The 13710-nt window shown below is 40.3% G+C and overlaps 1 protein-coding gene across 1 annotated transcript in view; it reads left to right on the top strand.

Moving 5' to 3' along the window:
- LOC123376326 overlaps positions 1 to 12674 on the top strand; it is a 40847-nt gene extending 28173 nt beyond the window's left edge. The window contains exons 16-29 of the mRNA XM_045028248.1: positions 1575 to 1738; positions 2107 to 2219; positions 2971 to 3092; positions 4066 to 4284; positions 4604 to 4747; positions 6218 to 6381; positions 7111 to 7223; positions 8607 to 8722; positions 9760 to 9978; positions 11128 to 11283; positions 11388 to 11548; positions 12060 to 12169; positions 12424 to 12545; positions 12607 to 12674. Of these exons, the coding sequence (XP_044884183.1) occupies positions 1575 to 1738; positions 2107 to 2219; positions 2971 to 3092; positions 4066 to 4284; positions 4604 to 4747; positions 6218 to 6381; positions 7111 to 7223; positions 8607 to 8722; positions 9760 to 9978; positions 11128 to 11283; positions 11388 to 11548; positions 12060 to 12169; positions 12424 to 12545; positions 12607 to 12674 (1991 nt within the window). The remainder of the gene's footprint in view (positions 1 to 1574; positions 1739 to 2106; positions 2220 to 2970; positions 3093 to 4065; positions 4285 to 4603; positions 4748 to 6217; positions 6382 to 7110; positions 7224 to 8606; positions 8723 to 9759; positions 9979 to 11127; positions 11284 to 11387; positions 11549 to 12059; positions 12170 to 12423; positions 12546 to 12606) is intronic.
- Positions 12675 to 13710: the final 1036 nt, after the last annotated feature.

The raw sequence follows: 13710 nt of genomic DNA, 5'->3' as shown, positions 1-13710 counted from the left end.
AGCTTATGTTCTTGAAAACAAAAGATCAGGGAAAGGGATATAATCTAAAGAGACAGTGTTCAGAGTGATATTAGACCAGTGATGATGACTAAGATAAATGTTGTGCTGACTGATGTATACTTAGTTGCTGTAGGCCTAAGAAAATCAAAAGAGGAACCATATGGAAGAATGCTTTCACTTTGGGTCAGCACTTCTTAAAAATGCACTGCTCATAGCAAAATTTGTCTGTGTGGACATTAAAAACTGAAAGAACTATAGAAAGAACCTGCATTACAGCAATGTTACAAAGCACATAGAGGCCCAAGAATAATGGGCTACATAATAAGGGTTATTTAAACCATGATCTTATAGTTCAGGGCTGTGGGAGGAACTGCCTGATTTTCCTTTAAGAAGCAAGTTAATAATCATAATTTGCATCCCTCTAACACCTCTTCATTCCAAAGAATAAAGTACTAACAAATATGTTGGAGTCTGAATACAATGGTATTTGGTGCTGCAGGCAGAAAGATAGGACCTGATTCTCCTCCCAAATACAGGTAACTGCATTGAAGCCACTGGGGTTACATTAGTGTAAAACTGACCTGAGAGGAATATCATGGATTCTTAGTGTTTCACAAGTGCTGCAGAACATATATAGCCTCATGGAGATGCTGCCACTTTTGTAGTGGAGGGAAGCAGTTGAGCTGACGTTTGGCACAGGGCACACTGTTCAAGAGTAATAGGAAGGGAAATTTTGGCTAAGTACATCAGGGCGCAAACCTCAACTTGAAATTGCAACGGGGTCTCTGCTGTATATTGTAGAGATTACAGGTTGCATCACTGGACACACAGGTGACTAATTTGCCTGTGGAATAACAGAAATTGCACACTCAAGCATTCATCCTGCAAACACTTAAGCACATGAGTAACTTTCCAGGATCAGGGCCTTATTGTAGGTGCTAAATTGTACAGATGTGTCTATTCATCCAGTTTGTGCACATAAATATAATTGTGCACAGAAATGTAGGTAAACAATTGTTCATATGGCTCTCTGGTCTACTCTCTGTCCATGCACTGCAAACAGATTCATTAAAGCCTCTTCAGTGAGCTGAAAGAGAAGTATCTTGATAGACCTATTGATGAGGATCCAGGAAAATTTACTGTATCACATCCAATTTTAAAAAAAATTATGGAAGCTCGGGAGGCTGAGGAACATATGTATTTTCCCTCATACCTTAACTTCTAAATTTTCAAAGTGGTTCCCAGGGGTCTCATTGTGCAGCCCCTGTTAAATTCAAAGGGAGTCGTGTGGAGGATGAATTATTCACACACACACCCTCCTCGCCATGCAAAATGCCAGCTCAAGGCCTATACATCACCTAACTCACATCACTGTAATAGTGGATAAGTAGGACTTGAATGGTGCATAGGCCTTGTGCCAGGTTTCTTTGCAGAGAGGAATTTACCCCAGAATGAATTGCTGGCAGTTTTGTGAACACAAAGAATGTGAATATTTTTTAAGGGTAAATGCCTGTCATGTTGTTTTTGACATAACAGAGATCAATGCTGTGGCTTTGTTTGTTGTTTTTTTAAAGCCACAATCAGTATACAATGTCCAGATGAGGCCGGGTGGTGCTACTGGAACAGGTACTGTTACTATATCTCACGTGTGAAAGCGAAATCCTGGACGGATGCCAATTCTACCTGCAGTCGATACAGAGGTGCTGAACTTGTTTGGTTTGAAAGCCCGGAAGAACTGGTACAGTTATTAATGTCGCCGCTTTTCTTCTCTTAATGGGTTTTTGGCCTAGGCTGACAGAACTTCCGGAAGGGTGACACCATTCAGGTATTATGGCATGTGCTGAACATCTAGAAGTTCCATTGCTGTTTATGTGGAGCTGTAGGCACCACAGGAAGGTTTTTGGATCAGACGTGTTTGCTGTATCAAGCATCCAAGGAATTGGCTTGATCTCAGTGAACTTTTTCTGGCATGAAACACCAACAGATTTGGACTCAGATAATATGGTTTCGTTCTCTTTTAATAATAATTGTCCTGTTTCATTTTGATAAAAACAGTAAAACCACAGACACTTTTTCCTTTTTGTTTCTGAAAACTTTTGTATACAGAGTTGGATTAAATCATCTCTGAATGGACCCACATGGACAGGGTTGCAAGATATAAACCGAGATGGCACCTGGACCTGGGCACATGAAGATAATGCATCTAGTGTATTGGAATGGTCTGTATATGAAGCAATCTATGTGTATCTAGCATAGTGTGGTTGTGATCTGAAACCACATCAAAACAATAATGAGATCCGAAAAAAATCACAATTTTATTAGCTTAGACATATTGTTAATGTCCAAATATTCAGGTAAGAGACATCTAGTCCAGTGGTTCCCAAACTTGTTCTGCTGCTTGTGCAGGGAAAGCCCCTGGCGGGCCAGGCCGGTTTGTGTACCTGCCGCGTCTGCATGTTCGGCCGATTGCAGCTCCCAGAGGCTGCAGTTCGCTACTCCAGGCCAATTGGAGTTGCCGGAAGTGGCGGCTTTAACCTTTCTTTGTGGCTATTCCATTGTCTTACATTATAAAATGTTTCTTCCTCTTTACTGATTTAAAAAAAAAACCTCTCGGTTTATTGGGTTTTCAGCATATTGATACTTACCCAGATATCATGCTCTGTAGTAAAGTAGACTTAATTTTCTGAAATCCAGTTCTGGTTTAAATTGTAGTGACTCCATTGGGTGCTAATAAGAATTCCCCTCTCTCTTATTGCCATGCTTTTTGTTAATCCCTGGCAGGCACTTACAGACAATTATCACATTAGCTTTTAGTCATGTTTCCTCCTGGCCCTGTGGTATTCTGTACCTTTTATCATTGCCATTGTCCTACCCGGGGTGGTTCCGTGTACTGACATCATTTTTAAGTTAGATTGCTCGTTACTCACAAAAATAACAGTCCCCCTGAGTTGTTTTTATTTTCCACAACAGGCTAACTTTTAGAAAGAGAAACAGTTGGCTGAGATGTATTGAAATGCCAGCTGGCGAACTTGTCGCTGCAGCAAGCTGTAGGAGAGCCAAGAAATGGGTGTGCAAGAAGCCAGCAGAACCAGGTTTGGAATCTGATTTATATTCACTTACTGTGGGATTCACCTCTGTGCAGGTGGCCAGCATGGAGGATTTCAGTAGGTGTTAAATGGTGCCTAGGTCTTGGGCTGTCTCTCTCCACCCAGGTGAATTTCACCCTTACTGGTGTAAAATTTTGAATCAAGAGTAGTTTTCCCTGTGAGATTGAAGTCATTTTATTTCTCAGAGGGCTTCTATAGCAGCATTGGGCAATGATAAAAGCACTCATTACAACGAAGTATTTCAAAGAATTCTCACTTGAACTCATTCAAGACTGTCCAGTAGGGAACTTTCATTTTGGCATCAAAGGCCATCAAAAGTTTCAGGACACAGTTTTAAAAATACAGGCTCAGAGGGAGAGATGACATGTTACTTGCAAGTATGCATGAATTTGGGTGAATACATACTGATTGTTCTCTGATATTTTGAGACACCTGAAGTTACATAGAAAAAATGTTGTTCAGAATACTGTGTGGTGCTTCAGACTAATGACTCCCATTGACTTATATATTCTGGCTATGAAGAAATGCAGAGAAGTACCTCTTGTTTCATTGTCAGCAGACTATTTGTAGTAACAGATTTTTTTATTACTGTTCAAATGATAAATTTTGCATAATTTCTGTTGAGTTAATTAATCATCTTGAGGTACTCCACTAGTAATGACGTTACTTATCCATTTCATTAAAAACTTGGAAGGTGACTGAAGTAAATGTAGAAATATACAAAGTAATACATTTGTGTAGACACATATATGCATATATTCAGCATAGTTTCCAGCAGTAAGTGTCCATGTAACCATTATGGAAATTTTTCAGAGTTGGTGTTAAATTTCTTTTTAAGCTTGTGATTTTGGATACTGTGGATGGTTTTGTACAGAGATATATACGTTAATCACTAATGATGAGTTAATGTCTTGTACTGTTTTGCTAAATCAGTGAAAACTTTTTCCCCCTCTTCCAGATCTTGATTTGTTCATAAGTATCTGGGATGCAGCGGTGATCTTGCCAACTCCAGCAGTATCAGCTAAATACACTAACCACACATTGGCCAGACAAATCTGTGTAATGCAGAGGTCCAGATGCATTGGCTATGTGTTATGGCAAGACAGTTATTTCCTAATACATGACTCTGAATTCATTATCAGTGGATTTGCACAAAGCGCAACATACTTAAAATCAGGTAATGTCCATTATTTAGAGGTACCTTTTCAGGATATGTTAGAATGGATACAGAGTATCAATACATTTTGTCCCTAATAAAATATTACAGCTTCCGGTGGAGGTTTTCACTATGAAGCTTACATGATATTGTGCTCTGTAATAAGAGGGTTTAGGTTTCTGAAATCCTATTTTGGCTTAAATTCTAGTGACCCCTAGCAAGAAATTCTAACCATTTCACATATGTTAGACCTGAGAAGCAATTATTCAGCATGGTTTCCAGCAGTTAGTGTCCATGTAACTATTATGGAGGTTTTTCAGGATTTTAATTTCTTTCTAAGCTTGTGATTTTGGATACTACGGACCGTCTTGTGAAAAGGAATGCCCAGACTGCTACTGGGACAAGCCGTGCAATCCCATATCCGGAAAGTGTGAGGACACTGCAGTTTGTGCTGAGCCAGAGGATGTAGGTGTCTGTAATTTAGGTAAAGCCTTTTTTTTAAGAAGTCAAATCTGTCAGAAAGTGGGAATTGAAAGTTGAGAATTCCTTCAGCCAAGGAGAAAGTATTTAAAAATAACAAAAGAACCCTCCCCCCTGAACACTATGGTGGAATCCAACAAATGTGCACTAGTTTTTCATTTTTATGGCATATAATTCTTATATGCAGCCAAATAATGTTTCCGTGTTCTGTAGGTTTCAGAGTGGTAGCTGTGTTAGTCTGTATCAGCAAAAATAACAAGGAGTCCTTTGTAATTCTACAGTAAAGCTCCATCAGTACACAAAAGGCCAGATTCTGTTCTTGCCTTCTCCAGCATAAATTTCTAGTAACTCCTTTAAAGTTGGTGTAATTAATCCAGATTGACACTAGTATAACAAATAATGAAATTTGGATGATTTACTCCCCCCCTACAAGCCTGTTCACTTCACTGAGATTACACAGGGCCGCATATCATTTTCTCCTGCAGAGAGAGATTTGCAAAACTCAGAAGAGAGATAGCACTTCCCACTTGTGCTGTCTGCAGAATAAAATATTTTTACTGTGCTACATATGTACTGCAAGAATGTGTCATTCATTTCTCAGGGGAAAACATTAAAAATTAAATATGCAAAACCAAAGGGATGCCCTTAAGACTGGTAAGCCGGACATGAGTATGTGAATTCCTAGGCTCCCTCCTTTGCTCTCCCTGTCTCTGTGACCCCTTTCTTTCTTTCTTGGTGGACAGTTAAGGTGCTGAGATTCACATTCACATATCTTGTCTGTTCATAAGAATGTTGCACATTTCAATTCATATATATCCCAGATACCTTGCCTGCACCTCTGAGTATAAAGAGTAGAGAGAGGTAGTGTGATGTGAAGGTCTGGGGCCTTGTTGCTTGTTTTAGTTTTGCTTTATAAAGTGTACAGTATTGTTGCCATCCTCTGGGGTGAAATTCACCTCTGTGCAGAGGGCTAGCCCAAGGCAATTGCACCGTGAAAGTCCCACCTCTAGTCTCAAACTCAGGCATAAGTGAGACTTATCTGGTGCAGTGACTTATTGCTGGCTCTACACAGGAGTGAATTTTGCCTTTGGGCAGCAGAGAACACCACATTTTCAGCAGGCCTCCAATAAAGCAAAATGTGTTGCCAGATCTATTTGCATACTCACTAAAGTGGCATTTGCATGTGCACCTACTCAGTTTGCACAAGCAAATGGATATTTTTGTGCATAAATAAGGAAATAGCTGCCATATGTAGGCAACTAACTGAAAGTGTTCCCTGAAGAAGTAAAACATTTAACAGTCCCCCTCTTCATTCTAAAAATGCTCCCACTGCAAAATATAAAAATATCTGGTAGAACAGAAACAATTGTGTGGTGAGGGGGGCATGAGAAGCTAAATTTCACAGGAAACAAGTTTTTAATTGGAAAAGAAAGCTGTTATATAGTATTTTTCTCTTCTCTTTCAATGATGTCAGGCAAGTACAGCTTGAAATGTCCTCTTGGGCCTGGCTGGTGGTACTGGAATGGACGTTGTTACTTTATAGAAAGGAATAGAACTCTGAGTTGGATGGAAGCCGGGCTGTTTTGCAACCATTTTAAAAGAACAAGTCTGTTGCAGCTGGAATCGTCGGCTGAAAAGGTTTGACGTTATAAAGACTATGAATGGTTTGTCTCCTTCCCCCGACTTTTGGTTACTTGTTTGTGGTTAATTCAATGGGGTCTATCCAGAATTTAATCATAGAAATGTAGGGCAGGAGGGGACCTTGAGAGGTCATTTGGTCCAGCCCTACTGAGACAGGGCCAAGTATACTTATACCATCACTGACAGGTGTTTGTCTTAATTCATTCTTTAAAACCTCCAGTGATGGGCTTCCACAACTTCCCTGGGAAGCCTATTCCAGAGTTTAGCTACATTTATAGTTAAAAAGATTTTTCCTAACACCTAACCTAAATCTGTGTTGTTGCAGATTAAGCCCATTACTTCTTGTCCTACCTTCAGTGAAAATGGAGAACAACTGATCACTGTACTTTTTATAACAGCCCTTAACATACTTGAAGACTGTTACCAGATCACCCCTCAGTCTTCTTTTTGCAAGACTACACATGCCCAGTTTCTTTCCCGTTTCCTCATAGGTCAGATTTTGTAAACTTTTTACAGTTTTTGTTGCTCTCTCCATTTGTCCACATCTTTCTTAGGGTGGCACCCAAAACTGTACACAACAGAAAATGATTTTGTGACAGGGTTAACAATTTACCACCTGTGATTCAGACAATATCAAACTATGGGAAGGACATAGAAAACTGCTTCATAAAACACACCAAGTTTTGTTTGTCAGTTTCTAGTGTAGTATATATTGTTACTTTACAGGACTGGCTACAAAAGATGATAAAACAGCCAGCGTGGATAGGAATGAAATGGGAAACATCGGCCTCTGAGTGGCAGTGGGCAGATGGATCCAGAGTAAACACAGCTCTGAACTGGTAACCTAACTTGATTTTTTTTATGAATGAGAATGAGTACAGAGTTCGTAGGTTGTTCGCTTTCTTGCTCTATTACTTGTAGTCACTAACAGTTTTGAATGATTGACTCATTATTCTATTTGTATCATGCTAAATTAAACAGTTCCTTAAAAAAAAAATAGACAGTTCCCTCCAGATGTTAATGTATTTGTTATAATGTTTTTCTTTTGAGCATTTGGATTAATAAACACATTTATTTTAGGAATTTAAATACTTCAGTGATTACATCCTGTGTACGTACAATTAAAAGTATTGTGATGTGGACACATTCGATGCATTTAGATAAGTCCCAGATGCTGTTTTGTCCACAATGTAGTGTAATGGCTTTTATAAACTATAGCTATGTGTTTTCATCTTCTTTGAATGTTCTCTGCATGAAGATAGTGGTGCAGGTGATCATGGTCCCAGATTATAGCCCAGTGTGTCAGGGGCCATGTCATTTGGCTTGCGGAAGAATGCAGGGTTTATAACATAACTCTATAACTCTTGAAAATCCAAGAAAGGCACAGAATAAGCTGTTCAGAGGGCTCCTGCTTCTGGGTCTGCCCTGGTTCCCATGAGAGCAGGACTGCTCATTTCGTACCTGTCTCCTGCACCTAGGACACTGCTATAAGACTTTGGGAAAGATTTGTAAAGGTATTTAGGTATCTAACTTTCATTGATTTTCATAGGAATTAGGTGCCCAAATACCTGTAGAAATGTTCTCCTTTGTCTAGAATAGGATTTAAAGGTGTGGTGTCAGAAGGTGTGACCCAACCTATTCTAACTAACATGTTCTAGAAGCCTGGTGTGGACTTTAACGCATGCTGGACTTTATCTCATCCAGCTTAGTGTGCGTTTAAGTCTACACTGTCTTGAGCACACTGGGCATTGAGAACGTGTTTGGTAAGACCTACCACCACCACACTTTTCGTTACTAGACCTAGACAAAGACAAAATGGATTTCCTAAGAGATAGGGGCTCCCAGAACAGTTAATATTGCCAGTGCCCTTTGCCACTATTAACTTTTTGCTTCTGTTTCTGCTGGGTGTAGAGGGGTGATACATTTTTCCCATCCCCTTCCCAAACTCTCAAATTTAACTTTGTTACATTGCATGTGTGGTATTTTCTATTCCTCTTTTTCTGTGTATATATAACTTTTTTCATTATAAATTGTACTGTACAGCATCAATTGTACAAATTTTGCTTATCTACTACATGGGAAGCCTTACCCTTTGCTCTTGAAGTCTTAACCTTTGTGGGTTTTGTTCGGATCCAGCTATGCAGCCAACTTACTGCAGTAATGTTGGAGGGTTTCTTTTACATTTATTATTAAGTGTAATTAGAATTTTGCTTTTGCTTCAGGTTAAACGTACATCGGGATGCAACTGAAAACTGTGTGTTTCTTCAGCATAATAAAGTAGCTTTAGAAGCAGCTAGTTGCCTTTTAAAATATAATTTTGTGTGTAAAAGAAATGAAGGTAAGTAACAGGATAACTTTTCTGGTCAGTCCTTGCATTTCTTTGTTCTTTCATTTCTTCTTTTGCTTCTACCGACTGTTTTTATTACAAATGGTTCTGTATTTTTAATGAACTTATTCCACATGTAAACACAGATTTTATTTTTTTCATTTGTTTGCATTTGTTGGAAAATGTTCTTATCCTTTCACTCATACAGCTGTGATTCTATGAAAGATACTTCACTTAGAAAATCTTAATCAGCAGTGTGGAGCACTTGAATGCGTAATAGACTATCTATTTGAAAAGGGTGATGCTGAGTCAATGAACAACAGGCCTGATTTTCTTCACATGCTAGTGTAATTCCATTGAATATAGCACAGTCACTGTCCATTTACACTGGTCTGAGTAAGATCAAAATCAGGCCCAACACATTCACAATTCCACACGTTCATTTTTCATATATAATTAGTACAGTTGTGTGTGCAATGAGTCTAAACACCCATGTGTATGCACAGTCACCAGATTTGTGTGTGCAGTTGGCCAAACCATGCTAATATTTAGGCATGCAATTGGACATTGCATTTTTGTGTATGTACCTTTTGGCTTTTTCCTTGAGTGAATTACTAGGATTACTATAGCAAGTGGATTACTGCAGTGGATTTCTAGGCTCTATGCTAGAGGATGAAGTATGAAGCACTGGGCTGGATCTTGGGAGATATGAATTCGGTTCTTGGCTCTGCAATAGATTTCCTGTATGCCCTTGGTCAGGTCACTTGCTCTGTGCCTCAGTTCCCCTTCTACAGAGTTGAGATAGGGAGGTATTACTGTCTTTCAAGGGTGTTGTAAGGATAAATCCATAAGTAATGGGAAGGCAGTCAGATATATTGTCTATGAAAATGAAGGTGGTACTAGGTAACTATCCTTTATAATTTTCTGGGGACAACTGGGAATGTTGGGAAACAGCTGCAGGGTATCTATATTTGAAAGTCTTTCCTGTTTTGGGGTGGGGATAAGTGTATCTGCCGTTTCATTCTGGGATATTTTTCCTTCTCTTTTAGCTGAAGACATGTTTCAGTTTTATGCAGGCCACATAATAACACAAAGACAGAATTTGTTGCCAAAAGTATACTCATCTCTCGAATCTGCTGAAAAGGCATGCCTGTATGAGAAAACACATTGTACTGGAGTAGTCCGTTCACAGAAACGGTATAATTTGGTTAGTGGAACAGAGGTATTTAGAAGCTCTAATAAAGCTGATGCATTATATCTTAAAACTGGTAAGTATTTGTGTATATATTTCTATCTATACCCCAGACTTCATTAGCTCCTCTTACTTTATCATATCAGACTACCCTACAACAATCAATTAACTAAAATACAAATTAAACTCTGTGAGTCCTCTTTAAAAGGATATCTCTTGTATTTGGTCTCCCATAACTGTTGTTGTCCATCAAAAATACCCTTCAGAATGACAACTACACTCTTCCAGAAAGGGAGAGCTGGTTTACTTTTTAAAGACACATTCTTATTTCATTAGTCAGATCTTCTGGTACACTTGAACTTTGCCAGCCATGTGAAGGGAGGGGGTTACACGTGGCTCTTGCTATATTTTTGCCCTGCAGTGCTGGGGCATCCGGGGTCCTTTTTGACTTTCTGCACAAGTTAGATCAATTTCAGAGCTTTTTAATGTGTGCCGCCAGGCCAGGCCCGTGGTCCTGAGTGCAGCATACTCTGCAACATTTCTGGGTCACTCACTATGCTGAGGGGGGTGCATAAAGTAATGCTGGCTACGTGCCACCCCAGTATTCCCCACCCCACTGCTGTCAGAGCAGCCCTCCATCCCCGTTGTGCTGCTGCAGTGGTACATAGGGGATAGATCAACAGCTGAGAATCTGACCTCAGAACTAAGACGGAAGAGTGCTCTTAGAAACACAGGAAACGGAGAAAGAAGGATCAGTTTTTCTCTGATACCCTGGTGTAAACATGGAGTAATTCCATGACTTCATAGGAGTTACTCCTGGCTTCCACCTGTGTAAATGGGAACCAGGCCCTATATGTCTATAGAAAAAGACTGAACAGTAAAAATAAGTATGACCCAATGAATAGAGAGACACTGATGTGGTGTAAATAGTGCCACATTTAACACAAAAGCTAAAAGTACTCATTGCAAAGCTTGTCTTTTCCCTTTGTTAAGGCTGTTGTGGAAATGGGCTGAGGTGGGTGTATTTTGGGGCATTCCTTTATTGATGTATGTGTGACTTTAGTTTATGGGGTAGGTGCCCAGATCACTGTTAATGAGCATGTATAGTATTTTTTAAATGGAATAAATTTTAAAAAGACATTTTATTTTCTCTGAAATGGAGGAAATGAATGAGGGATTGAATAGTCTCTGCACTCTGTCATTTAACTCTGAAACTTCCTTTGAGGCTGCCAGACAGGCTACTATGGCTCAGATTGTCAAGCCAGTTGCCATCCTTGCACCAATGGTTTTCCTTGCAGCGGTGTTACTGGACATTGTGTAGGCACTGCCAGAGTTACTTGCAGCTTACAGTCTCAGGATCCACGGTGCTCTCCTAGCGAAGGTACAGAAAGCAACGGTTTGGACGTTCATATCCTTGTATTTATTGAGGTCCCGTTGGCGCTTTTATTTCCAAAGTCGGGTACCATAACAATTTGTGGTGTTCAGTTTCCAGGCAGTTGTGCCCCCAGGGGCCTCGATGGCATTCTTTTCGAAAGGCGTGTTACTATGTGGAAGATACTAAAACTAAAACGTGGACTGAGGCCAGGAGTGCGTGTCAGGGCTTTAAGGAGACGGACCTCGCTAAAATTACAAACAGTGCAGAAAAGGTATCCTGTCTAGTTTCTCATTTGACAGATTTAAAATTGGGGGATTTCGTAATTGTGTGAGGATTTTTGTTTTGCTTAAGATAGGAGATGCACTGTGTGCTCTGTTTCCATCTATATAATTATAAGCTGCTGCCTGCTGAATGATTGTACTTTCTGATTCAGTAGGCTGAGTCACACTCAGTGCATCTGAGGAAAGAATGGCCCTAGGTGGCTCTAAGGGTGGCTCTGAGTTATGCCTGCTGCAATTATCCCATAGGCAACTCTTTTGACAAGCTCAGGAGGGTGTCACGTCCTCTGTGCTTTGTAGCTAGGGTGGCTGGGGAGTGTGGGACCTGCAGCTCTGGGAGAGCTCAGTGGGCTCACCCACACAAAAGGAAAAAGCTAGACACTTAATAAAAATGAGCAAGAACCAAATGGTTTGAGTCACTCTGTCCCATATGGTATGAATGAAGTGCAGAATGGATAAAAGAGGCCTAATAACATGTTCGAATGGATTGTTTTTGCGTTCTAGGCTTGGATACAGTTTAAAGGGGAGAACAGCTGGATAGGTTTGACCTATAAGAAAGAAGACTTCAGATATGTATGGGTCGATGGCACATCTGCTCAGGCTGAAAGTGCATGGTGAGACCAAGTTTTGACAGATGCCGTTGTTTTAAATAGGACAATAGCAGTTAGAGAGAAAACCATCAAGCCTATCCTAGTCAGGGCTGAATACAGATCCTCAATAGAGGACATCTTGGGTACTAAACCAGTACCATGGCTAGTAGCTACAGTTTCCTTACATAAAAATGCCACGCCGCATGCCCTCAAATCCGGAGATGCTGTAGTTGATCTCATTCGGTTTTGCAACTTGGCTTTTCTCCGTCTCCTGGCAGGGTCATGAAACGTAACAGGAGGCATATGCTCACTAAAGAAGACTGTGTGGTTGCCTTCAAGCAATACCTTTCCCCAGCAGATTGTTCTTCTCTGAGAAAGTGGATATGCAAAAGAGAAGGAGGTAAATTCATGATGTCTGGGGCTTTGAACCCTAATTTAGGGCTCAGTTGTCTGTGTTTAAGAATGGGAGAAGCGTTCTGCTGCCCAAGGGGGAGATCCAGGAAAAATGGAAAGTGTGTCCGGACCTTGAGGAGGACATGGAGATGGAATGCTTGCCTATCACTCTTTTCTCTGCACAGTCTGGCCTTTAATTTTAAGATTGTATGAAGTAAACTTGTAAGGTCTGATTCCTCAGTATGTCGATCTGATTCTGTACCAGGGTAACTTCACTGAGTTCATGGTAAGAAAAGAGATCGGCCTGATTCACCATTTCACTGTACTGCAATTGAATGCCAGAGTATCTCGATTGAAATCATTCAGATTGGCCTCCTCGCTCCATGCACAAGCTGACCCTGAACTATAAGACTGTATGAAGTAAACCTGTAGGAGTAAACCTCAGTGGAGTTACACTGTGGTAAAATTGGACCAACATTAGGCCCTGGAAGTTTATTTCATATAATCTTAAAATTAAGGGCTAGATTGTGCACGTAGTGAGGAGGTTAATTTGATTCACAGTGGAGTGATCTGGTGTTTAACTGGAGCAGTGAAATGGTAAATTATGGTCATCATTTTGCTTAGTTTTTCTCTGGCAACTTAACCCTTTAAGAACCTGATTTTTCAGAAGTATGGAACACATGCATCTCCTATTGACTTGAATTAAAACAATATCTCTGAAAATCCAGCGCTAAGGAATTCACTTGCTAAGGTTCATCTACGTCCTTTTGGCCCCCAGTGGAGATCTTTAGCAATATGACTTAGGCCAAGTCTAACCTGGAAACTTTTGTCATAGTTGTATTGGTTAGGGGTGTGATTTTTTTTTTTTAAACAACATTTCTATACTGGGAAAAGCCTTACAGTAGATGGAGTTATACTGGCATTAAAGCACTCTTGCTGATATAGCCTACAGTAACTCCTCACTTAAAGTCGTCCCAGTTAACATTGTTTCATTGTTACGTTGCTGCTCAATTAGGGAACATGCTCGTTTAAAGTTGTGCAATGCTCCCTTTTAACGTTGTTTGGCAGCCACCTGCTTTGTCACTGCTTGCAGGAAGAGCAGCCCGTTGCAGCTAGCTGGTGGGGGCTTGGAACCAGGGTGGACCGGCAGCCCCTCTGTCAGCTCCCTGTTC

Source organism: Mauremys mutica, chromosome 8 (genome assembly GCF_020497125.1).
Source record: "Mauremys mutica isolate MM-2020 ecotype Southern chromosome 8, ASM2049712v1, whole genome shotgun sequence".
Taxonomy (NCBI): domain Eukaryota; kingdom Metazoa; phylum Chordata; order Testudines; family Geoemydidae; genus Mauremys; species Mauremys mutica.
This window is presented reverse-complemented; position numbering and strand designations above follow the sequence as displayed.